The 27,225-nt window shown below is 38.8% G+C and overlaps 1 protein-coding gene across 1 annotated transcript in view; it reads left to right on the top strand.

Moving 5' to 3' along the window:
- Positions 1-27,225, top strand: part of LOC116742659 (cytochrome P450 7B1) — a 183,782-nt gene that overhangs the window by 140,391 nt on the left and 16,166 nt on the right. The window contains exons 2-4 of the mRNA XM_032610467.1: positions 14,856-14,992; positions 24,399-24,986; positions 25,451-25,657. Of these exons, the coding sequence (XP_032466358.1) occupies positions 14,856-14,992; positions 24,399-24,986; positions 25,451-25,657 (932 nt within the window). The remainder of the gene's footprint in view (positions 1-14,855; positions 14,993-24,398; positions 24,987-25,450; positions 25,658-27,225) is intronic.

Genomic DNA, 27,225 nt, shown 5'->3' with positions numbered 1-27,225 from the left:
AAAATCATTACAGAAGAGATTTTTTGTTTAGAAAACATGAAAATAAAAATATATTTCCTCATATTTAGAAGTGGTACAAAAATTGCCCACAACATCTAAGTTTAAATGGAATGCTTAAGCTCTGTTAAGTGATCCTTGCTTTTTCTTTACCTAATAACAGAAATTTAAATATCAATATAATTTTTGGTGTATATATTTCATTTAAAGACTTTTCTGACAATGGAAATACGAAATTCATCATATAAGATGCCTCCTTTTTTTTAGCAGGTTCATTGAGATATGCTTTACATATCATGAGATTCGTCCATTTTAAGTGTACAATTTGATAAGCTTTAGTAAATGGATACTGTTGTGCAACCATCACCACAATCCAGTTTAGAACATTTTCATCATCCGGAAAGTTTCCTTATGTCTGTTTGCATTTAATCCCTGCTCCTACCGTCAACCACAAGGGAGAAGTGATCTGCCTTGTGCCTCTATTTTTATCTTTTCTAGAAATTTCCTATAAATAGAATCATGTGTCTGGCTTCTTTCTCCTAGCATAATGCTTTTGAGGTTTATCATTGTTGTTCCATGCGTCAGTAATTTGTGTCTTTTTTATTGCTGAATAATATTCCATTATATAGATATACTACCTTTTGCTTATCCACTCACTAGTTGACTGACATTTGAATTGTTCTTAATTTGGGGCAATTATGATGAATGTGCCTACGGACATTCACATACAAGTCTTTGTGTGGACACATATTTTCATTTCTCTTAGGTAGAGAGAGATACCTAGGAGTAGAATTGCCGAATCGTATTGTTAATGTGTATCTAACATTATAAGAAACTGCTCAGCGCTTTTCCAAAGTGATTATAGTATTTTATATTCCCACCAGCAGTGTATGAGCATTCCAGTTCTTCCTCATTCTTGCCAACGCTTGCTACAGTCATTCTTCTTGATTTTAGCCATTCTAGTGAGTGAGTAGTAGTATCTCATTTTAGTTTTTAATTTGCATTTCCCTAAAGATTAGTGATGTTGAGCATTTTTTCATGTGTTTATGGGACATTTGTATTTTTTTTGGTGAAATGTCTATTCACATCTTTTGCCCATTTTTTATTGGATTGTCTTCTTACTACAGAGTTATAGGATTTCTTAATATATTTGTTCCAAATTTTCAAGGGACTTTCCATGCCACAAGCATGTACATATGTACGTATATATATATATATACACACACACACACATAAACTGCTTGTTTCTTTCATATTCATACTTTGAAATAAAATCCTTTGAAAATAATGGGGTAGAATTTTTAATTCTTGGAAAGAAGCAGAATGAATTTTAAACGGTCATTAACAATCATTAAATTAGTGTTTTGAGGAGTTACCTGTAAGCTCTCAAAGCAGTAGAGTGGTCATTACAAATCTAATAGTGGCTTCTGTTTTTTCAGTTTGTTCCCTGTTTATAGAGGAGAAAAAAAAACATCTTCTATAGATGCATGAGTGTTCTGTCAAAATCCAAAATCCAGTTCTTTCTGAAGAGGGATAAGGAAGTATCTGAGGAACTAGAAGAGAGAGATTGGAGTCTTTGCTTTTTTTTAATGCTTTTTATTCTACTGAGAGTTAACACATTTGCCTTCTGATGGGTGGTCTGTGGAAAGGATTAATGTATTACTGACATTGGCATCACTTTGGTCAGGTCCTAGTTCAAGTACAGTTACATGTGTGCGTGCACACCTACATACACACACACATGCGCACACACACACACACACACTTCCTCAAATGAAAAAGAAGAGTCTATCTGTACCTCAGTTCTCCCTGCCAATTCTCCCTAATCCTCGCAGCCCCGGAAATAAGATAATATAACTAACTTACGGGAGTGTTAGAGTAATTTGGGGAGCAGTACAGTGAACTAATAAAATCGCTTATTTCACCCTGAAATTTCAACTGAAAACTTGCATAACTCTACACCCCATCATCTTTTCCTCTTCTCTGACTTTTTGATAATATTGTCTATTTATTCTCACCTCCATAAATAGAAATGAACTCTAAGATTTTTTATCTGCAAACATTACTCCAAATGACTTCGGCAATAATCTCCAAAAAAATTAGAATTAAGACAAATTCAAAATTGGTTAATGTTAACTATTTATAGGAGATGTATTTGCATATATTTGTACACTATGTCCTATTTCCAAAGTCCCTAAAGCAAAATTAGAATTCTTAAAAGATACAGCCTCATCCATGTAACTGGTAGAGAGAGGTAGCTCATTAAAATGATGAGGCCCCTTTCCAGTCATGATATGGTGAAGTCCACCAGCCTCACCAACACGCACACAGCCTTATGTTCAAATGTGAGAGAAAGCTAAGATCATGAGACATTGAAGAAAGCTTCTATCATGAAAGAGAGAAACTATGACAAAGAAACAGAAAGAAAAGCAAGGAAACAGACAATTCGAGGACAGAAAAAAATCCTCAAAAAACTATGTTTAATCTTAGAAACAGAAGAAATTGCATTTATAAAACAAGAATGGAATGTTATTTGTATAAGGTAGAAGCAGAGAGCACAAGAGACCTCTTGGAAATTAGAAATCTAAGGTAGAAATAAAATAATCTCTGGAAGGGAAAAAGTCAAGAAAGGCTCTTGTTGAGTGGAGCAAAATAAAAATTGATGGAAAATAAGAGAGGAGCTATATGAAAATTACAGGACCATATGTCTAACCATATTGTGAGCGGTTTTAGAGAGGACTGAAAGAGATTGATAAGAATTAGTGATGGGTACACAGAAAACAAGGCAAACACAGAAACAAAGCAATTGAACACTACCTAAGTAATGATCATGGTAAAAACACTGAAAATTGATTTCAGAAAACAAGTGGGAGGGTGCACATAAAAGGGAGAAAAGTGAGCAAAGGACACTGCAATAATTATGTTTAAAATATGTAGAAGAGGGCTTCCCTGGTGGCGCAGTGGTTGAGAGTACGCCTGCCGATGCAGGGGACACGGGTTTGTGTCCCGGTCCGGGAGGATCCCACATGCCGCAGAGCGGCTGGGCCCGTGAGCCATGGCCGCTGAGCCTGCGCGTCCGGAGCCTGTGCTCCGCAACGGGAGAGGCCACGACAGTGAGAGGCCCGCATACTGCAAAAAATATATATATATAGAAGGTTATCTTTAATAGAAATTTAGACTTTTCAAGACAACTTTAGAATTGTCTGTATTTAAATGATCTGTAGATGCCTTCTGTGTCCCATGTTCTAACATTAGTGATGATGGAGTTCCTGGAATAGTCATACATTCCTTTTCTGCAGTGACTTAAAATCACCAGCCAAAGTCAGGAACCAGTATTTGGAAAAGAATGGTATTTTCCCTTTCTAAAAGCCCTCTAATTCATGACAAGAGCAAAATGTTGCCTTTCTCAGTGCTGTGTGCTGTATTACAAATGTAGAGATACTATTAGCTTTTGCTATGTTAATGTTTTACCCAATATTCAAATATGGTTCTGAATTATTGCATTATGTAGCATATGGTCCTCAGGCTTTTCATTAGCTTCCCACCTCAGCAAACCAGAATACCCTTGAATTACCTTTCCTATGGTTCTGACATGCCGGGCTTGATTATTTTAGTGTTGGCCTTCAGAATTTGGAACTTGGTTTCTTCATAGGCTTGTATTGATGAAATTTCATTTGATAACTTGACTATGCATTTCTATATGGTTGGCATTGATCTCTATATTGTCATTCCCAAGGCTCTCTGGGCTAGTCCTCTGTTATAATTTAGTTTCCACAAAACTGTGGGTTCTGATTTTTTATTAAATGTTTCAAAATCAAATGATTTAATCAAATGTAAGAAATGATGAGTTAATGGAATTGATATCTCCTCCATGGAGTCCAATCAAATCCTGTCTGTAAAATAAATTAGCAACTGATCATCTCAGAAATTACAAATTCAGTTGCATGGTTTTCTATTTTAATTAAGGACTTGAAATAACTTTCCATTATGAATCGATTTCCCTCTTTTAGAATTGTCTAGGCCATTTAAACATTCTTGACCAGCTTCCTCCTAAGATTCAGGGCTCTTCTGAGCCACTTTTGTTCTTCTGAGTGTGTTCATTCAGAGAATATAAAGCCCGGAAAAATGTAGGAAGGTGATTCTGGCACCCCATTTCCTTACCACCAAATCATATATGGCAGCCCTAAACTAAAATCCAAATCAGGCAAATAAAGGAAGTATGCTAGCAGATGAAAAAATGTCTTAAAAACTGGTACTCTATTGAAAACTTTTAGGAAAGAGAAATAAGGAGAGACCCGTGATTATATTTATATTTTAGATAATCCCCAGTAGTAATGTGAAGATGGTGATAGCAGCTAACACTTAGTGTTTACTATTTGAAGGCATTGTCTTCAGTTCTTTACATGCACTAACTTACTTAATTCTCATATGAGGAAAGTACAGTGGTAGAATGTCCATTTTACAGATGAGGAACCTGAGGCACAGATAAGTTAAGTAAATTGGCTAAAGTCACCAAATTGGTGGTAGTTTGCAGAGACCCAGATCTGAGCCACACAGTGTAGCAAGATTAATCAGGAGTTATTGTGTAGTAGCGAACACAAGAACAGATGAGGGGGCTTCCCTGGTGGCGCAGTGGTTGAGAGTCCACCTGCCAATGCAGGGGACACAGGTTCGTGCCCCGGTCCGGGAAGATCCCACATGCCGCGGAGCGGCTGGGCCCGTGAGCCATGGCCGCTGAGCCTGCGTGTCCGGAGCCTGTGCTCTGCAACGGGAGAGGCCACAACACTGAGAGGCCTGCGTACCGCAAAAAAAAAAAAAAAAAAAAAAAGAACAGATGAGGGCTGGACCTATGCCCTGCTTAGCCCAAGGTCAAGTTTATAAAGAAATGATATTCCAGTATTGTGGTCATTATGAAGCCTGCTTGAGACTCAATTAAGTTTTAAATTATAGTTTTATAAAATATGCCTTGACATTATTATTCCATGGTGCCAACCTGGGCATTCCTCACAGCAAACAAACAAAAAAACCCTCAATCATAGACCTCTCAGAGTAAAATCCTACACGGATGTGGTTTGGCTTCTTAGCCAAAGAAGCAGCTACAAATCACTCACTTGATCAAGGCATTAGTATAAATCTGCTAATGGAATCGAGTTTAGAAGGCACATTATACAGACAAAGCTTTGTTCAGATCACACAATTGCATAGATGAACTGACAGTTAAAGATTCAACTGGAATATGGCTTGAAGAGTTATGCTCTAGGGTGTAAAGATACATTTAGTTACGTTCGTATTAGTTTTGCTCTGACTCCATGCCAACAATGGAGAAATTTGTAACCATTAAGCATTGCTTGCTTTTACATTGCCATTACATTTAATGCTTTGATCAAAAGTGCTTGAATGGTGAATATCTTTGCTACTGGGAAATTAAGTCAAGTTTTAAGTCAGTTGCCATCCTGATAGAGCCAAAACATTTCAAGAGTAAAGGTCTTGTTTCTGCCGAAGTTAACAGATCTTCGTAGAGTGGTACAGAGGTTAACCAAAGAGCAGAGAACAGAATCATCGATAGACTGAAAAGTGGTATTTTTATCCAGGAATTTTTTGTGTATTTTTTTGTGAGGCAGAGGTTGTGTGAACACCAGGTGCCAATCACACAGCACCAGTGGATTTGCAAGATTATATAGGACTGGGGAAAAAATGAAGATTAAGCACAGGGTACAATGGAGATTATTTATGGTAATGAATTGTATAATTTCTCTAGACAGAGTTGGATTAATGTTCATCCTGAAAAGAGATTACAGGAGGTCTGATTCTTGCAGTAAACAAATATTAAGCAGATCATACATGTACAGCATATGAATCAAGAGTCCTAAAGCATGTATGATTTATCATTTACAAGGGGAAACAACCTGTTCCCTAACTGTGCACATGAGATGCACTGGAGTCTCGTGAGGGGGGGAGAGACAGTGTCCTCTGTGCCACAAGGCTTCTTCCTTCAAAGCCTTGAAGGGTCTATCAGGTTGTCACAACCCAGCAGCTGCAACCCCAGTTGTGACGAGCACCCCGCCCTCCCGCGGCTGTCACAGAAACCAACTGTGCCTGCCCCATTGGCAGGTTGCCTGGACCCTGGAAGAAGTAATGGGGGATCCGGGTGGCACAGTGTGTCCATGCTTTGTACAGTTACAGAGTCTGACCCCCAGGGTCTGCTCTTCCTTTTTGGGGTGCGTTTGTTTGTGGCAGGGGGTGCGTGCATCCTCAGGGCGGACCTCAGGCTGCTGCCCCACTCCCCAACCTCGGAAACGTTGCGCTCAGTTTTAGAATCAGCGTTTGATTGATTTGTAGAGCTTTTGCCATCGACTGCTTTTTAGAAGACTGTACCTGCCTTTCGTGTTCACACTAAAATAGCATCTTCTTTAAATTTCCACACAATACACTGAGAAGGGCACACTTCGGTGAGATTCTTTCCAAAAATGTTAACAACCTCAGTCTAATCATGCAAAAACATCAGACAACCCAGGTTGAGAGACATCCTACAAAATCAATGACAAATAATCTTCAAAAGCAGTATGTTTTTGTCATGCAGGTCAGGTGACCAGAGGGCCAAACCCCTATAATTTCGCCACCCCAAAATAGTGACCATTAACATCTTAAAGCATACTAGAGTCTTTGCATCTCTATTCCCATATTTTCTTTAAGGAAAATAATATTATTCTGTTGTGCCTGTGGTTACTTAACTGCTTTATTCACTTAAAGGTGTCCTGTGAACCAGTTTCTCTGAGAAATAAGTATTGGTGGACTCTGAGGTGAGTGTCTCTGTCTGTGGATAAGGACTCAGGGCGGAGACCTTCACATCGTGTCATTGCCACTCACCCTTCTTCACACGGTGGAGCCGTGGACACCACCAGCTCAGCCCACCATCAGGGAGTCTCTCCATACAATTTAGCTCTTCCCCTTCTTGAGCTGCAGGCATCCAGGGAACTTCCGTGATTTGCTCTAAAAAGTGCCTCCCTTGCTGGAATTGAGGGTGAGAAATTTCTTGAGCAGGTTTTCACATTCAGTGGACAAGTAGAAGGAAATATGGTGGATTCCACTCAGTACCTGTCCCTCCTGTTCCTTTAAGTTCTGTCCATCAAAAGGCAGGGATCAGTGACCAGTGTATTTGTAGGATGACTCAGGCTCCCCACATCCACTGTGAGGGCATCTTACTTCTGGCCTTGACGGCACAAGGGGGTGGGGGGCTGGCACACAGGGTATCCCACTTACTGCCAAAGGTGAAATCGTGGCTGAAGCCAAGGTCTGCAACCTTGACTTTCAAGTCAGCACCCGGGGTGGATTTTCTGGCTGCAATACTGTACCGTGGACCTTCTTTGCCCGAATTTGCCTGGGGCCTCTTTCTCTTTCGTGCTGCCATGATCCACCAGGTAATGGAACATCTCACCTTCACCAGCATACTCCACGACAAGGTAGAGCGTTTCCTCCGTCTCCGTCACTTCATATAATTTCGTCGTGTTGGGGTGACCCAAGGCCTTCATTATCTTGACTTTGTGTGATTGTCTCTGGAGCCCCGAGGAGTTCTGCTGGCTCTTGTTAATGACCTTCACGGCCACCTCTTTCCCAGTCAGGATGTGCCGGGGCCACCTCACCTTGGTGAAGGTATCCTTGTCGGTGGTCATTGCCCACATGGGTCTCATCCTTCTCCTTGGCAGACATGGAGGCAAGAGGCCTTGCAGCGGATTGCCTTTTACTGCATAGACAAAGTACCCGGAGGTCAGCTTAAAACTGAGAAAAGCTGGTGAAAAACTTGATCAAAATCACTTCAAAAGAAAATCACTTCCAAAGCCCACCTGAAAAACTGATCTTTATAATAGAACCAAAGCACAGGGCCAGACAAAAATGAAGATAAACAAACAACAAATATTAACAAACAGACTTTTTGGAGTGAGAAAAATTAATAAAGAAAAAAATGGGAAAAACAGTATAAAGAAAAAAGACAAATGAGAAAAAGAAATTAAAAAATGAGAAAAATCAAAAAGAGTAAAGGAAAAGTGAAAAAAAAATAATAGCAAACAAAATAGTCAAAAACCCTGCAATGCCAAGGAAGAAACTAACTTTGGTCAAAGTCCCTCAGGTCACTGAAAACCAGCTTCCTGAGCTAAAAGATACAAAAGAACTTAGTCCAGGCAGGGTCTTAAATAGGTGCTTGGAATTCCATTACAATGGCTCCTTATGAGGTCATAGCGAGAAATGGACCTAACATGGTTGAGGATCATCCACAGCAGATATTCTCACTTTTTGGTGTCTAGAACTCTTCACTCTTAAAAAAAAAAAAGAAAAAGTTGCAGATTGTACCAATTTACATACTGACCAATCCTAAAATCTAGAATTGCCTGTCTTTTGTAAAAATCTCTTTACCTTTTTTTAAAAAATGGAAACTGATATATGTTTCCTGCTTAAAATTCATTATATATATGCTTTCTTTTTTACAGCAGTTTAAGGTTTACCAATAAAATGAGAGGAAATTGCAGAGTTCCCCAAACCTCCTCCTGACCCTCCCAACGACATAGTTTTCCATCTTATAAACATCTTGCATCAGTATGTACATTTGTTACAATTGACTCAACATTAATTCCTTACTATTAACTAGAGTCGTAAAGTTTACATTGGGGTTCACTTTTTGTGTTGTACATTATGTGGGTTTTGACAAATGTATCATGACATGTATCCACCATTACAGTGACATATAGAATAGTTTTACTGCCCTGAAGATCCTGTGTTCAACCTGTCCATTCTGCTTTCCTTCTCCCCTAACAACTTGCAACTACTGATCTTTTAACAATCTCCATAGTTTTACTGTTTCCAGTTCATATGATTGTAATCATAATGTATGTAACCTTTTCAGATTGGCTCCTTTCACTTAGCAATATGTAGTTAAGGTTCCTCCAAGTCTTGTTAGGACATGATAGCTATTTCATTTTATAGCTAAATAATATTCCACTACGTGGACTTATATAGAAGTTTGCCTATTCATTCACCAGTTTAAAGACATCTTGGGACTTCCCTGGTGGCACAGTGGTTAAGAATCCACCTGCCACTGCAGGGGACTCCAGTTCGATCCCTGGTCCAGGAAGATTCCACATGCCAAGGAGTAACTAAGCCCGTACACCACAACTACCGAGCCCACATGCTGCAACTACTGAAGCAAGGCACCTAGAGCCCATGCTCCGCAGCAAGAGAAGCCACTGCAATGAGAAGCCCATGCACCACGGCGAAGAGTAGCCCCCGCTCGCCAGAACAAGAGAAAGCCCGTGTGCAGCAATGAAGACCCAGCACAGCCATAAATAAATAAATAAAGTTTTAAAAATTGGATTATTAAAAAAAAAGGACATCTTTATTGCTCTCAAGTTTTGGCAGTTATGAAAAATTTGCTGAAAACATTTGCATGCAGGTTTTTTGTGTAGACACAAAATTTCAACTCACTTGGGTAAATACCAAGTATCATAATTGCCGGGTTGTATGGTATTATGTTTAGTTTTACAAGAAACAGTCAACTGTCTTCCCGAGTGGCTGTACCATTTTACATTCCCGCCAACGAGAGTTCCTGTGGCCCCACATCCTTGTCAGGATTTGGGCCTGTCCATGTTTTGAGTTTAGCCATCTCATTGTTGTTTTAATTTGCAGTTCCCTGATATCATACAGTGTGGAGCATTTCATATGCTTATTTTCCATCTGCATATCTTCCTTGATAAGATGTCTGTTCAAACCTTTTGCCCATTTTTAACTTTTTTTCTTATTGTTGAGTTTTCAGGGTTCTTTGTACATGTGGGATACTGGTCCTTTATTAGAAGTGTGTTTTGCAAAGATTGTTCTTCTAGCCTGCAGCTTGGGTTTTCATTCTCCTTTTAATACCCAAAGGGTTCTTTGCAAAGCGGGAGGAGGAGCTGGTGCTCTCTGGCTCACAATCTTCCCACTGTGTTTGCCTCCTGTACATGCACTTGACCCTTTCCCCCCACCCAGTAGAGTCCCTCAGCCCAACGCTGCCCTCACTCCTCAACTTTTTCAGCTGCCATTGACACAAGTTTATGTGGTGTGTCCAACAGACTCATAATGAATGTTTGCAGATCAAAAAGGCCATGTGGCTCCCAGGCCAGCAAACAGCTTCTTAGAGTTGAAGATTGGTCACACCTGTTCCTGGAAGCAGCCTACCCTGCCATGCCGTGCATCCTGCCATGGTCCTTCCCAGAGTCCCAGCTTAGCATGATGTGGCCTGACTAGTTTTTCCCTGTCCTTCCACTTCCTTTCTTTCTCTTTCTCCTTAATGCCCACCCCCCAAATTCCTGTTTGCATCTTATGCAGAGATATTTCATTAACTCTTGGACCAGGTCATGTCCAGAGAACCTCATCATAAGCAGACACACACCTGGTGAAGCTGTTCGGAATAATAATCATTCTTGCCTTGAGACAGTCAGCTCTTTGCAGAGACTTCGGGCCTGTTCACCTGAAGTTACCGTGTCTTTGTATATCTGGGCATTTAACAACTTCATTTAGCCAGTGATTGGAAGGATAGGGAAGTCCATGCTTCAACCCTGAGCAGCTCCATGAAAGGTATAGATAAGCAGGGAGGGTTGACAAACCAAAGAGTCCAGGCTGAGCGAAACCACTTCCAGGCACTGCTTGCAATATACAAACAACAAGAAAACTAACCCACCTCTGTGTACCAGCTACTATCAAATACTCTGCCTCAGCCTGATTGGTAAATCTCTAAATTGAATATTATTATTCTCATTCAGGGGAAGAAACTGAGCATCTGTCTACACATAGCTAGCATTGGGATTTAAAATTTCCCAGGACAGGTCAGATGTGCAGAAATGTAACTTTAATTCTTTATAACTGAACTCAAATTTCCAAGCCCCTATTTCTGCTGATGGCAAAAAGCACTGAATATTTGCAGTGAGAAGTTGCTCAGTCACCTCCTGTTTAAAACTTGGTCTCTCTTATACAAAGATTAAATGAGATTTGGGGTTCTCTCTTCCCCTTCCTTTCTGTTGATCTGGTGAGTCCTGTTGTACAGATGTTCATGCTGTTCATCTTTGCTTCCTGGGGGTGCCTCCTGGCTAGGGTTTGGGGAGTGGTCCTCCCCCTTTGTATCCCTTACTGAAGTGCTCCAGTTGGCTGTCACTCACCTGGTTTCCAGAGAGAGCAAAGCATGTGTGTCTATGCTTCCTTGGCTGCACCTGGGCGCTTGCTGAGGCTGCTAGGACGCCAAGGCTCAGACACGTCTTTCATACACTCCTCCTTAGGGACCTTCCATCCACAGCCCTGCAGTGAGGCTTCCTCTCACCAGTATCCTGAAGAACATGTTGATTCTTAACTCTCCAGAGTTGTGGGAACATTTCTAGGCATCCCGGTGCCCCAACTGGAGCCAAAACATAGTGGAGGAATAGAGGATGTTTCAAGAATACAGTTCTAAGAGACACTGTAAGGCGAATGACATTTCCAGTCAAGTAGCTTCCAGAGTAAGTCAAGGAGGCATAAAACAGAGCAGCTTCCAAAGTGCCTCTCGCTCAACAGCAAAGTTTGTTCCAAAGGTCAGTGTTATCTTCGGTTACTGCAACGCCCTTCAGTTGTGTAGTTTCTGAAATTTTAACCACCCACACAAGGAAAATCTTTATTAATTAGGAAAAATAAAAAAATTATTAAGGTAACATTGCAGATATTAGATGACCTGATACGAATATATTAAGTCTTTATCAATTTTTAATCAACACGTAATTTTATTTTTCCTGGATTGCTGTGCATGTATCAAGGTTGCTCCCTACTTGCTTAGGAGGTTATTTCAATAACTGGGATTCCTAGCCTAGAATGATCATGGGAAAAATGGAAAAGAAATTACTTTGACAAGTATAGATTGTTTTGGAAAGTGTTGGCCTTTAAATGTCTAGGGGAACAATGTGTGACAGGTCAGATCTTCTACCTGTTTATTTAACAAAAGGTGTAGCCGAAAGACGAACTTCATATGTCATTAGAAACCAAGTATTCTGTGTTGATCCACTCTTAAATTTTATGTGCTTCTTTTGAACCAAAGGAAGATGTCTAAAATGTCTTTTATATTTTATAACTATCTTACGTATTTAGATTCTTCTCCACTTTTTGCTTCCAGACAAGTTTGGACCGTACTTGACACGTTGCATAAACTTTAAGATGTGTCCTACAACTTGTAAGGAAGACCTTGCGAGCAGTGATGCAGTGCTCTATGCATAGAACATGGGTTTACTCATTGAGAACCTTTGTAAGCTTTAATTTGTATAATTTACAGAATATGTCCTTGTGGTCTGTTAAATAGTAAAGAGGATATTTGAGGAAGTGTTTATTGTTTGAGTGGGAAAAAGAGGGATATGGACCATTGATGTGGGGGGAGTTTTTTAGTTACCCTCCATTGTTTCATGACCTGCTCCTCTTAAGCTTTGGAACTGGAGCACCACCAATAAGTGTTAAGCATCCTGTCCCTTCACTCAGCAGTGAGCAGTCGGTATTTCATTTTCAAAGTCACAGAGCATGAGAGAGACAAATAACAGTATTTGTGCTGTGCCAGGTGTCAGCAGGCCTTTCTGGTTCATTACGGTGATGTCTTTCCTCCCTAAATAATTTTTACAAATACACTGATGAAGACAGATTTCTGTTATTGGTCTTCGATGGGTCGTAAGTTGAACTAGTACTATATTTTTTCCTGAAAATATGCACAGTTGTGACATGGTGTTTAATAGTTTGAGGCTTATTTCTGCCAGAATGAGCACAGCTGAAAGGAATGATGACCCTTTCATCTTGGTAACAATAAAATGGTTTCCTAATGTGTTTCCCTCACTTTGAATGTTAAGTTCATATTCCCCTGGATTTCTGAGCTCCATCTTTTACCCCCTCAGAAACCCCGTGAAGAGTACAACTTTGGACCGCATGACAGAGCACAGAGGATGAAATGAGGTGCATTAAATAATGATATGACAAAAAGCCTTTCAAAATCTCTGTCACAATGCAACATTCAAGTAACATTAAACAAAACAGAGTAAAAGTAGGCCACGGAAGAGAGTTCATATCTTGAAAGGAAATTTTGTGAACTAGATCACTTGCAGATTTTGGAAGAGTCATTGGTGAAGAGCCTACATGCTATGGCTGGGGATCTACTCTCCAGTCATATGTGCAGTCTTTTCTCGTTTATCAATCTTTGGACCTAAAGTTAACTGTTACAGTGTTTTCTTGGTACACTTTTATACTTCTCAAAAAAGCAAGTCTTCGTTGCTCAAGTTACATTCAAGAGAATCGTGGGGAGTGGGGTGAAGAATAAGATGCACGTTTCTATGCAATGTTTCCTGTCTTCCTATTCTAAGTATATGTACTTAAACAACAGCATATATTTTGTAAATTAGTATAAAGATAAACTGTCCTCTAAAAACAGAAAGCAAAGTTTTGATACTGATTTCCTTTATTTCTATCACACCTTGGATTTATTTTGTTTCAGTTTATTTTTCCCCTGAAAAATCTGATATTTCTTTTTTTTTTTTTTTCTTTTAACTTTAATTCTACCATGTTAGGTTGTGGGAAAATAGAAGCTTCTGATAGGGTTAATCTAGCTACATAGAATTCCATGCTGAGTATGAACATAATCTTGACCTTTGATTAGATCTGAGCTTGGAATATCTTGTGATTAATCAAAATGGGTTGTACTTTGTGTAGTATAAGTCATCTTCACAGATGGGATAGAGAATCATCAGAGTTCTCTTGAATATTTGTTTTAATCCCTTCTAGGATAAAATGGCTTTGGATCTTTTTTTAAACTTTAAATCAGATTGAGTTCACCAAATAAATGACTAGGAAGAAATATTTTATTTTATTTTTTGGCTGCGTTGGGTCTTCGTTGCTGCACTCAGGCTTTTTCTAGCTGTGGCGAGCGGGGGCTACTCTTGGTTGCGGTGCACGGGCTTCTCATTGCGGTGGCTTCTCTTGTTGCGGAGCACGGGCTCTAGGCTCGCGGGCTTCAGTAGTTGTGGCTCGTGGGCTCTAGAGTGCAGGCTCAGTTGTGGCGCACAGGCTTAGCTGCTCTGCGGCATGTGGGATCTTCCCAGACCGGGGCTCGAACCCATGTCCCCTACATTGGAAGGCGGATTTGTAACCACTGCGCCACCGGGGAAGTCCCAAGGAAGAAATTTTGCAGTCCAGTTTTGCTAGGATTATAGGTCAAAAAAGAAGAAACTTGGTTTTTAATTCACAGTATTTCAGTGTTTCACTGAACACGCTTCATATGTTAAAAAGAGTTATCTTGTAAAATTTAACAAATATTCCTATTTATTTGTAGTTTGAATAAAAATCATCATAAAAGAATATAACAAAACACCCTTCATGGAAATAATGTTGAAGTTCTTATTGTTCTCAACAGCATAAAAGATTTTTCAAGATTATTAATCTCCTCTCTTCTAATTATGTAATTCCAGTCTAGTTGAAATCTGACAGCAAAGAGCTTTACTGTGGCAACTAAACTACCTGACCTCTAACCCCCAGAGCACAGCAAGAGTGCTCAAACACAAAATGTTTACTGAATGTGTCTGTCATTTCAGCCAACCATTTGGGCCTCACAAGACACAATTTCTCACAAAAGTTGCTCACCAGAAATTGTAAACTGAACTGTCTGCCCCAGAGCCACACACACACTGGAGGGGCTCAATAAATACGTGTCTATGATTATATACGAATCATTGAATAAAATAACTGAAAAAAAACTGTACAATTCATCCAGTCTAGACTGGATTAATGACCCATAGGTATTAAAATAAGAATGATTTAATTTCTCTCTCTCTTTTTTTTTTTTTCTATAGGAGACCTGGTGAACCTCCATTGATAAAAGGCTGGCTTCCTTACTTTGGAGAAGCCCTGAAATTACAAAAAGATCCCCTAGGTTTCATGACTACTCTTCAAAAGCAGTATGGTGATGTTTTCACTCTTTTCCTTGGGGGTAAGTGGCACTTCAATAAGTTCCTTACTTGTATCATAATTTCTCACTTGTTCTTTAATGTTGTTATATTTTTCTCTGGGCAAAATATGAAATATTTGTACATTATTGTTTTATTTGTAGGCTACTACAAAAGAAAACTATGTTTTTGAGTACAGTAATCCTCACATTAAAAAACAAATTATAGAATTCTCTTGAGGGTTCCTAGGGAACCCCACTCTCCTGGTATCACCTGTCGTTTGGTTTGGTTTAGCTTACCTTTACGAATTGTTTCTTGAAAAGCTAGAATACGTTAATGGACTTGATTTTGTAGAGCAGTTTTAGGTTTACAGAAAACTGATGAGACAGTACAGACAGTTCCCATATATCTCCTCTTTCCCTGATCATAATTCCCCCTGTTATGAACATCTTGTATTAGTGTGGCACATTTGTTGCAACTGATGAGCCAGTATGGACACAACATTAAAAGTCTGTGGTTTTGGCTTCCCTGGTGGCACAGTGGTTGAGAGTCTGCCTGCCGATGCAGGGGACGGGGGTTTGTGCCCCAGTCTGGGAAGACCCCACATGCCGCGGAGCGGCTGGGCCCGTGAGCCATGGCCGCTGAGCCTGCGCGTCCAGAGCCTGTGCTCCGCAACAGGAGAGGCCACAACAGTGAGAGGCCCACGTACCGCAAAAAAAAAAAAAAAAAAAAAAAATCTGTGGTTTAGGGGCTTCCCTGGTGGGGCAGTGGTTAAGAATCCTCCTGCCAATGCAGGGGACATGGGTTCGAGCCCTGGTCCGGGAAGATCCCACATGCCGCAGAGCAACTAAGCCCGTGCGCCACAACTACTGAGCCTGCGCTCTAGAGCCCAAGAGACACAACTACTGAGCCTACATGCCACAACTACTGAAGCCCGCGCGCCTAGAGTCCATGCTCTGCAACAAGAGAAGCCACTGCAGTGAGAAGCCCGTGCACCACAGCAGAGCAGCCCCCGCTCGCCACAACTAGAGAAAGCCCACTCGCAGCAACAAAGACCCAACACAGCCAAAAATAAATAAATAAAATAAATAAATTTATTTTTTTAAAAAGTCTGTGGTTTACACTAGAGCCCACTCTTTGCGTTGTCCAGTTCCTTAGGTTTTAACCAATGCAACATGTCAGGTATCTTCCATTACAGTATCACACAAAATAGTTTCACTGGTCTAAAAAATCCCCTGTGTTCCACATATTCATTCCTCTTCCCCTCCCCCTGAGCCCCTAACAGCCATGGATCTAGAATATATTTTTAATTTAAAAGTATTTGTTATGGTTCAGTGCACAGAGAGCAGTGTGGGTCTAGGAATGTTCCACAGCTTTCGTTAGCACAGATGTAAATAAAGTAATAATCCTGCTGGTGAAAACAAATATATCTGTTATGGTTCTAACTTCAATAAAATGTTTACAAAACAAGGAAAAAGCACGCAGCAGGATCACTATGTAACCCAACATCACTGGGCACTGAGAAGCTGGAATGTGCTCAGCTCGTCCTCCTTGAAGGCCCATGCTCTCCAGCTGTAGCAGCCATCTCTGGCCACCTAACAAACCTCTCCCCATGCGTCTTAGAAACAGAGACATTGTAGTGTATATGGTGACCCTCATGAGGCTCTCCAGGGTCTAGGCTCCACCTACCACTCCAGCCCGTCTCTTGCTACTATAATGCACCATTAACACACCAAATTGTTGGAATTTCCTCCTCATATACCATGTCCTTTTTGTGCTTCTTTTTTCTGTTGTGGTTCTTTCTGCCAGAATGCTGTTCTTCTATTTCTCAGTCATCCTTGAAAGATGACTGACATGGATGCATCTTTTGAGGCCATCGTCACTTCCTCCTAAAATCCTTCACTGACCATTTCCCTCCCCATGGAATGTTTGTTGCCTCTTCTCCAGGCTCCAGTTACTCCTGGTGTAACTTGTGTCATGGAATTTAATAAATTGTGAGTGTATTGCTAATTCACTTGTCTACTTCACTTCATTATTTTCTAACTTCTTTACTGCCAACATTTAGTTCAGAGCTCAGCACTGATTGATTCACAATAAATATTTGATAAGGAAATTCCCAGTACCTTAGAGCTGATGAAATACTTACTATAATAAAAATAAAGGCCATAGCTGGGGCTTCTATTCTAAGTGAGCTTTTGGCTTCATAATACAAAACTGTATTCTTCACTTAAAAAAGTCACTCTTACTCCCATTTACCATTGCAACAAAAAGAATAAAATATCTAGGAATAAACCTACCTAAGGATACGAAAGACCTGTATGCAGAAAATTATAAGACACTGATGAAAGAAATTAAAGATGATACAAATAGATGGAGAGATATACCATGTTCTTGGATGGGAAGAATCAACATTGTGAAAATGACTCTACTACCCAAAGCAATCTACAGATTCAATGCAATCCCTATCAAACTACCACTGGCATTTTTCACAGAACTAGAACAAAAAATTTCGCAATTTGTATGGAAACACAAAAGACCCCGAATAGCCAAAGCAATCTTGAGAACGAAAAAAGGAGCTGGAGGAATAAGGCTCCCTGACTTTAGACTATATTACAAAGCAACAGTAATCAAGACAGTATGGTACTGGCACAAAAACAGAAAGATAGATCAGTGGAACAGGATAGAAAGCCCAGAGATAAACCCACGCACATATGGACACCTTATCTTTGATAAAGGAGGCAGGAATGTACAGTGGAGAAAGGACAGCCTCTTCAATAAATGGTGCTGGGAAAACTGGACAGGTACATGTAAAAGTATGAGATTAGATCACTCCCTAACACCATACACAAAAATAAGCTCAAAATGGATTAAATACCTAAATGTAAGGCCAGAAACTATCAAACTCTTAGAAGAAAACATAGGAAGAACACTCTATGACATAAATCACAGCAAGATCCTTTCTGACCCACCTCCTAGAGTAATGGAAATAAAAACAAAAATAAACAAATGGGACCTAATGAAACTTCAAAGCTTTTGCACAGCAAAGGAAACCATAACCAAGACCAAAAGACAACCCTCAGAATGGGAGAAAACATTTGCAAATGAAGCAACTGACAAAGGATTAATCTCCAAAATTTACAAGCAGCTCATGCAGCTCAATAACAAAAAAACAAACAACCCCATCCAAAAATGGGCAGAAGACCTAAATAGACATTTCTCCAAAGAAGATATACAGAATGCCAACAAACACATGAAAGAATGCTCAACATCATTAATCATTAGAGAAATGCAAATCAAAACTACAATGAGATATCATCTCACACCAGTCAGAATGGCCATCATCAAAAAATCTAGAAACAATAAATGCTGGAGAGGGTGTGGAGAAAAGGGGACACTCTTGCACTGCTGGTGGGAATGTGAATTGGTTCAGCCACTGTGGAGAACAGTATGGAGGTTCCTTAAAAAACTACAAATAGAATTACCATATGACCCAGCAATCCCACTACTTGGCATATACCCTGAGAAAACCAAAATTCAAAAAGAGTCATGTACCAAAATGTTCATTGCAGCTCTATTTACAATAGCCAGGACATGGAAACAACCTAAGCGCCCATCATCGGATGAATGGATAAAGAAGATGTGGCACATATACACAATGGAATATTACTCAGCCTTAAAAAGAAATGAAATTGAGCTATTTGTAATGAGATGGATAGACCTAGAGTCTGTCATACAGAGTGAAGTAAGTCAGAAAGAAAAAGACAAATACCGTATGCTAACACATATATATGGAATTTAAGGGAAAAAAATGTCATGAAGAACCTAGGGGTAAGATAGGAATAAAGACGCAGACCTACTGGAGAACGGACTTGAGGGTATGGGGAGGGGGAGGGGTGAGTTTTGACAGGGCGAGAGAGAGTCATGGACATATACACACTAACAAACGTAGTAAGGTAGATAGCTGGGGGGAAGCAGCCGCAAGGCACAGGGATATTAGCTCGGTGCTTTGTGACAGCCTGGAGGGGTGGGATGGGGAGAGTGGGAGGGAGGGAGACGCAAGAGGGAAGACATATGGGAACATATGTATATGTATAGCTGATTCACTTTGTTATAAAGCAGAGACTGACACACCATTGTAAAGCAATTATACCCCAATAAAGATGTTTAAAAAAATAAAAAATAAAATAAAAAAAAAAAAAAAAAAAAAAAAAAAAAAAGTCACTCTTGGGGGGAAATAAATTAGGAGTTTGGGATTAATATATATACACTACTATATATAAAATAGATAATCAACAAGGACCTACTGTATAGTACAGGGAACTCTACTAATTATTCTGTAATAACCTATGTGGGAAAAGAATCTAAAGAAGAATGGGATGACCCAGCAATCCCACTACTGGGCATGTACCCTGAGAAAACCATAATTCAAAAAGAGACATGTACCACAATGTTCATTGCAGCTCTATTTACAATAGCCAGGACATGGAAGCAGCCTAAGTGTCCATCAACAGATGAATGGATAAAGAAGATGTGGCCCATATATACAATGGAATATTACTCAGCCATAAAAAGAAACGAAATTGAGTTATTTGTAGTAAGGTGGATGGATCTAGAGTCTGTCATACAGAGTGAAGTAAGTCAGAAAGAGAAAAACAAATACTGTATGCTAACACATGTATGGAATCTTAAAAAAAAAAAAAAGGTTCTGATAAACCTAGGGGCAGGACAGGAGTAAAGACACAGACATAGAGAATGGACTTGAGGACACGGGGAGCAGGAAGGGTAAGCTGTGACGAAGTGAGAGAGTGGCATTGACATATATACACTACCAAATGTAAACTAGATAGCTAGTGGGAAGCAGCCTCATAGCACAGGGAGATCAGCTCGTTGCTTTGTGACCACCTAGAGGGGTGGGATAAGGAGGGTGGGAGGGAGACGCAAGAGGGAGGAGATATGGGGATATATGTATATGTATAGCTGATTCACTTTGTTATAAAGCAGAAACTAACACACAACTGTAAAGCAATTATACTCCAATAAAGATGTTAAAGAAGAAAAAAGAAAACAAACAGAAAACCAGTTTCACTTGTTATCTTCATCTTAGATGCTGAGAAGCTTGCTGAATTTCTCAAGTCTAATTAATTTGGCCACGGCTATCTTTTTAAACTCAACAGTAGACAGCCATAGTTGAATACGAGCTGCTACTTCCCTTTAGCTTCTTCCTAGAGTTTGAATAAATTCCTGTCAAAAATCCTTATTATGTATGTGGTTCTAATGATCAGTTTGCAAAATAGCTCATTTGGAGACAAGCGTCTCCCACCGTTGTCCCATGATGTGAGTTCCGTGCGTGTATGTTTCTTGCGTGATGAGCAAATGATTGTCATCCCCAAAAGTCTCAAGGGACATGGATGTCATCTTAATAAAGAAATTAAAAGGTACATCTTTTCATGAGAAACCACGTAAATTCGTGACCTGTCGCAGAAAATAGTTCTCTAATTGGTTTTGTGTGGTGGTGCAGCGGAATCGTTTTCCCTAGATGTCACCCCAGCAAAGCACCACTGTACATCACTGTCAACAGCTAGCGAAATCTCGCTGATAAGAGGGGGAGGATAACGTGGTCATCCTCATAAAATAAAAAGTTGGTTCACAGTCCACTCTTCCAATGAATATTTTCAGCTTGACACTTAAAAAGCGTCTATTGAAGAGCCAGCTAAACATGGAGATCAAAAGGTTATAGTTATGGAAAATTTCTTTAAAATTCCAATGTATCTCATATTTCTTGACTGGGCAGTTCTATTTCAAATAGTCAAATAGTTGTTCTGAATTCTCTTGGTTGTGTTTCTGCACCAAATATCTGAAATGAAAGCATCAAAATTCAGGTTATAATGACCCAGATGTCAAACTTCTTGTGTATAAGACATCAAAGTGAATGATGTGTTTTTTTTTTAACATTTAGTGACATACTTGGCATCACGTAGCTTCACCTTCCTAAAAGAAGTAATTTTGAAGGAAGTGAAAAGGCTGTTGAGTTAGTAAACGATCGTATGCTGGTTATTCAGGAATGCTGGGATTAATATCTTAAGGCCCAGCCAGCTCCTACAAAAGGAAGACAATGAAATTATTGGTAAAGAATACATTAAAAATTTTGACCCCATTTCAAATTTACTGCTCAAAAGGATGGTTTTATATATACGTATACTTTTTTGCAAAAGTGAGCCTCGTTTTGACATTTATATTTTAGACGAATGCAAACTCTGAAATTCTTTAAATCAATGTATCACATCAGCTGCTGATAGCTTTCTTCTCCCTTCTGAAAACACAGCCAAGAATATTGTTTCTATCTTGTGATCTTTGTGAACTAGGCAACTTGCCTGTTGACACGTGGCATTCATTTACATAAAACCACACTGGAACAAAAGTTATTTTTGCTCAAGAATCCATGGCCTTTAGAATAACTTCTCAAATTTCCTTTGTTAAGAAATTTAAATTCATTTTATGAATGTATATGTGTTTTCCTAACTGTCTTATTAAAGATTACAAAGAAACTCTGGTTTTGCATCTCACGTTAGCAGATGGTGGACAGATGGTTTAAATTAATATTAATTTTGGAAAACTTAGCTTAAATTGTTTATACTGAAGATTAAAAGTTGGAAAGCCAGCTAGCATCTCCAGTGTTATTAGTACTTCCAAACCCACTCAAAAAGTAAAATCCAGAAAATCAAAAGGTCTTACTCAGCAATCCACATCTTATTCAGATAAGAGAGTCGGTAAAGCATAATGCCTTGATGTTGAAGAACATCAAAATAAGAATGAGAAAAAGAAAATACAGATCCCGGAGTGTAAAGAGTCTTGAAAAGAGTGAGAATTTTATCTACAAATTGCTTTAAACTCATCACTAATGATTTTTTAAGAGAACCTGTATGCAACAAACTGTTTATTAAAAAAAATATTACAATTGGTTGCTACCCAGACACAGTTTTCTCCATTTAGCTTTTACTGTTTTTATTTGAAATTAACCTCATAGTTTCTTCCCATATCCTTACCCCCAAGGTGAGATAGAGAAAGAGAGAGAGAGGGAATATATGTGTAGTTTTGATGACTTCTAGATCAAAACTGTAAAGTACATGAAGCCTCTCCTTCAGTAGGCCAGTAGCCAGGGGCTTCTGCTGCCATGGCTGAATACGGTTTTGACTTTCCACTTAGATTTTGATGAATATAGAAAATTGGTAAGAAAATAATTCAAAATAGTCTCTAGACATAATTTCTAGAGAAATTATGTTTTACAGACTGAGCCTTTTATACATTCTCTGAATTTTACTGACTAATTTAAAATAATTCTGTAAAGACATTTATAAGCAAAATCCTTTTGTTTAGTGAAAGGAGAAAAGTATGAATCACCACCTGTGAAAATGCACAGCCTTGCCTAAAATTATATCTTTTGCAAAGTAAGAGAATTCACTCTTTTTTCAATTATTTGTCAGGCAGATGCTGGCACTTTTATTTAATTAAGCTGCCATGGTAAAGCAGGTGTCATAAAATATGCCCATATCCAATTGATTCCTTTTTCTTTCTTCTCCGGGGGGTGGGAGGGGGGAAGAAAATCCAGTTTACTTTGTAGATAACAGCTTTAGGGTCTGACCAGAATAAGTAGTCTCTTCTAGCTTTACCCTCACTCCTAGATTGGCCCACCTTATTAAATAAATTAAGGGGAAATAGAATGGATACAATTCAAGTCATACGATTTATTTTTAGAGAAAGAATTATAGCACATCTATTCATGTACACTAAAAACTTAAACTCTGTTTTAAAATTGTAAAACAAAAAAACATTTATCCTGTTTCTAGGATTAGATTGAAAATTATTCAAAACTTTATCCTAAATCTGGTACCGAATGGAATTTAATTTCTGTGATGCTGTTTGAGTTACCATAAATAACAAGCGAGAAGTTGTTCATCTAAGAAAGCTTCACGCACACACACACACACACACACACACACAGGAATGATGAGGTGAAGAGCTAAGTATAGATGATTCGACAAACTTTCATGTCTAATTATTTACTGTTTTCTAGAAGACAAATAAGTGTTAAAGTTGTAGGAGCATCGAAATTTCATGTGTGTTCTTGGAAAGGGAAGACTTATTAATGCTAGCATTGAATACTGCCTACATATTACCTCTAATTAGCAGGAGTCTTAAAGCAGCCCTCCAGTGAGAAGGAGTCAGCACCGTGTAAGGAAAAGAAGAGTGCGTGGGGACTGTCTTCTTGTCTAGGCTCCGCCACTAAAAATGGCGGCATGATCTTGGCTCTTAACTTCTCCTGACTTTCTTTAGCTGATAAATGCTGGAGAGGCTGCAACTAGGAATCTCCAAGATCCATGCCAGTTTGGAGAGATAGACCACAGTATGACTCTGTTCCTCAATGTGCCTTCTTATAAAATCATTTGAGGGACTTGTAGGTCCCACCTTCAATCCTTCTGAATCAGAATCAGGAAGGAATCTGTATTTTTAACCAGTACCCTAAGTCTGGACTGATATATGAAGATGCCAAATGTCACCTCCTCAAAGAACCCTTGTTGATAACTCCAGGCAGACCGAAGCCTATTTCACTTCCTTTTGCCCTTACGTCGTGTTCCCACCTCTGCTCTATTACTGTCCATCACAGTACAATGGTCCCTTTACATCTTTATCTCAAAAGGAAAGAGATCCAGCCAAGTATCTGGATGTCAATAAATGTTGAATGCATGATGAATGAGTGGATGAAAGCGTGATTGGACGGGTTCTAGTTTTGAAATCCTCTTTCGGTCACAAATCAATATGAGAGTTTGGACGTGTTACTAAATCTCCCTGAGCTACTATTTTCTCATCGATAAAATGAAAACCTTGGTATTTGTGATTTGTTGTTAGTGTTGAATTAGATGTTCACTTGTGAGTACCTGCTTCGTACCACATCTTCATTTATTTGAGTTAAAATTATTGTATCCGATCAAAGCTAAGATAACACCAAGTATGAAAAAGCTCTTTATGCAGTGTAAGTGATCAGTAAAGGAGTAGCATCTTACCAATTTGAGTTGCTTGTTTGTTTTCTGATTGTATTATTGGGGAAAAATATAAGAAGTGTTTAAGTAATGAATTTTGAGACTATTTAAAAGATAATTTAAATATCTTGGTAGTTTGTTAAAATAGAAATTTGAAGAATAAACTATCTTTTTGAAAGTCATTAAGAATTTCAGAACACTTAGCTTCAAGCTTCTAGCGTTTTCCCACCATCTTCCATTTTAAAAGGAAATATGTAGTGGAATTTTGAATCAAATAGATTTTTATTGTACTTTGCATCTTTTGAGATGTGAGTTATTAAGGTCTTTCTAATTTTGATTAAGATATTCTCAAATTTCAGATATCTTGTTTTGTTTTACTACCACATGAATTCATATTCTCATTTATTTCTTTTAGGAAATTACATAACGTTTATCCTGGACCCTTTCCAGTACCAGTCAGTGGTAAAAAATCAAAAATTAAGCTTTCAAATGTTTACTAGTAAATTCTTAATGAGAGTATTTTCTGTCAAAAAGATGATGACATATCATGACCTGAACGACAAGATTCATACTAGCTATCAACTTTTACGAGGGAAGCATTTGGACACACTGATGGAAAACACAATGCAGACTCTAAAACAAGTGTTTGAACCACAACTCTTAAAAACCACAAGTTGGGACACGGAATATTTGTTGACATTCTGCAGCTCAGTAATATTTGAGGTGACATTTACAGCCATACATGGAAATGTTCTCGCTGGCGATAAGAAAACATTTATGACCGAGTTAAGAGATGATTTTTTTAAATTTGATGGCAAATTCACACAGTTAGCATCAGGCATACCCATTGAGCTTCTCGGAAACATCAAGTCTATTCGAACGAAACTTATAAAACAATTGACAACAGAAAACTTATCCAAGTTACAAGGATGGTCAGAAGTTGTTCAAATGAGGCAAGATATCCTGGAGAAATACTATACGCCCAAGGACACTGAAATAGGAGGTAAGAAACTTCTGAATGATGACTTGTCTAAAATAAAATAATTTACAGTAGACCTTTGAAATAAAAAGACAAAATGGTGACCTTGAGAATTTTTATGCTCTTTCTAATTGGCTAATGATAAAATGTTTTACTCTGAAACAACCCTTTGTGATAATTGATTTTTTTTTTTTTTTTTTTGCTGAGATGGTAATGCAAGATACTTAACGGGGATAATGAGAAAGAGTATAACTAAGCTGCGTTTACTCCTCTTATCTCATCCCCCCTCCCCTCCCCCACCACACACACATTACATTTTAAACTATTCTCATTAAGCAGAAAATTAGACTTCAGAAGCCTATTGGTCCTCATTAGCATGCACTGATCCTTGGCTGGGTCTGTGTCCTAACATCTTTTAATTAGCACACTGCAAATCTAATCAGTGTAATAAACGCTATTAATCTTCCTTTTCACTTATTTTCTCCCAGCACATCATTTAGGCTTGCTCTGGGCCTCTGTGTCAAACACTGTTCCAACTATGTTCTGGACGATGTATTACCTTCTACGGCACCCAGAAGCTATGGCAGTGCTGCGTGACGAAATTGACCATTTGCTGCAGTCAACAGGTCAAAAGAAAGGGCCTGGATTTTCCATCCACCTCACCAGAGAACAATTGGACAGCCTGGTCTACCTTGGTAATTTATTTTTATCTGTTATGAAGAAAAGAAGGTACCTCTCTGCAAAGTCAGTTTATCACTCAAAGCTGTTTACCAAGAGGTGGAGGACACAGCTGCCTAATTGACATAATAACACCCATTTACATCAATTATAAATTATGTAGTTTATAGCTGTAGATACTCTCATTGCATGTAAACATTAAGGCCTAGGTAATTAACTATGTAAGGTATGCAAAAGGCTAAACCAAAGCTTTGCAATTATTTGGAAAAAAAAAAGGTTTATGCGTATTAAGTCACTAGACTCTGAGCATCTGTTGGTGTGTTAATGCTTTCCAAAGGATGCTGGGCTATCTTAACAAGAAAGGTATTCGGGATGAAAAAAGAAAGTATTTCAGACAGACAACTTGTGTGCAAAACACACTTATTCTTCCCTCAAATGGTGTCTATATTTTCAGGCAGAGATTAAGATGTATTATACAGTTTGCAGTGTATGATTCGCAAAAATGTAGTAAGAGTGATTTCCACTGGAAGTTCATGATTTAAACACACTTGGGGAAGGAAAAAAAAAAAAGGGAAGAAAGGGAGGGAGTGAGGGAGGGAAAAGGAAAAGCCACAGCTACAAATTACTTCATGTGAAATGTCAATATTTTATAAAAGAGTCACTGGTTCATGAGATATGCATGGTCACTATTTCAAATACGTTTGAGGTCAGAAGTGACTAAGTTACTTTTCTTTTTCTATGTAGGCCTGTGTGCCTGTAACAGTGAGCTTTTGATAACAGTGGATTCGCCTTTTCCAGTTTTGATAAGACCACTCTCATTATGAGAATGAATTTTAATTCCCAAAGTTAAATTCCCATCCAACGAGTTATTCTCTGCTTTGTCTGTATTGACGTTTCATCCTGTGGTTTCTTTTACTATACACTATTCCAGGGCCCTTTGGACAAATGTAGGAGCAAGTCTTTATATATCTCTGTTGCTCCCCTCGTTTGACAATGTAGGCAAGTATCTTAGCCCATGTTGGCCTCAATTTTTTCCCTTTTAAATATGTTCCAGGTTCTTTGATGGGAACTTCTGGGAGCAAAGGCCCTACAGGTCTTGATCAGTGTTGACCACCAGCTGACATTAAGAAGAATGGCCCCAAGTGTTCCGGAGATTGTTTCCCCTGGTTAGGATAAGACCCATCAAAGGCAGTAGCAGGAAGCTTGCCTTGTAGTGACAGTTGGCTAGCTTATTCAGTCATGCCGTTTTTAGCATACGTTATCAAAGTAATTTTATTTACTTTTTTTATTGGAGTATAATTGCTTTACAGTGTTGTGTTAGTTTCCGCTGTAGAACAAACTGCATTATCAAAGTAATTTTATATTTGCTTGGAGAAGGAAAATAATCCCAGCATTATTAAAATACAAATATTATTTTATTTTTCTTTTCAGAATGACTAGGGACCAAATGCACAAACTTTGCATAAAGTTCTGGGTAGTTGTTTTCACGTAGACACACAGTATTTTCTGAGTAGAAGATTTATGGTTCCTATGAATATCAAGGTTTCATTGCCCATTTATTCAAGTAATTTCAATTGCATTTTAT

This window comes from Phocoena sinus, chromosome 17 (assembly GCF_008692025.1).
Source record: "Phocoena sinus isolate mPhoSin1 chromosome 17, mPhoSin1.pri, whole genome shotgun sequence".
In the NCBI taxonomy this organism is placed as follows: domain Eukaryota; kingdom Metazoa; phylum Chordata; class Mammalia; order Artiodactyla; family Phocoenidae; genus Phocoena; species Phocoena sinus.
The sequence above is the reverse complement of the archived record's forward strand: the minus strand, read 5'-3'. Positions and strand labels throughout refer to the sequence as shown.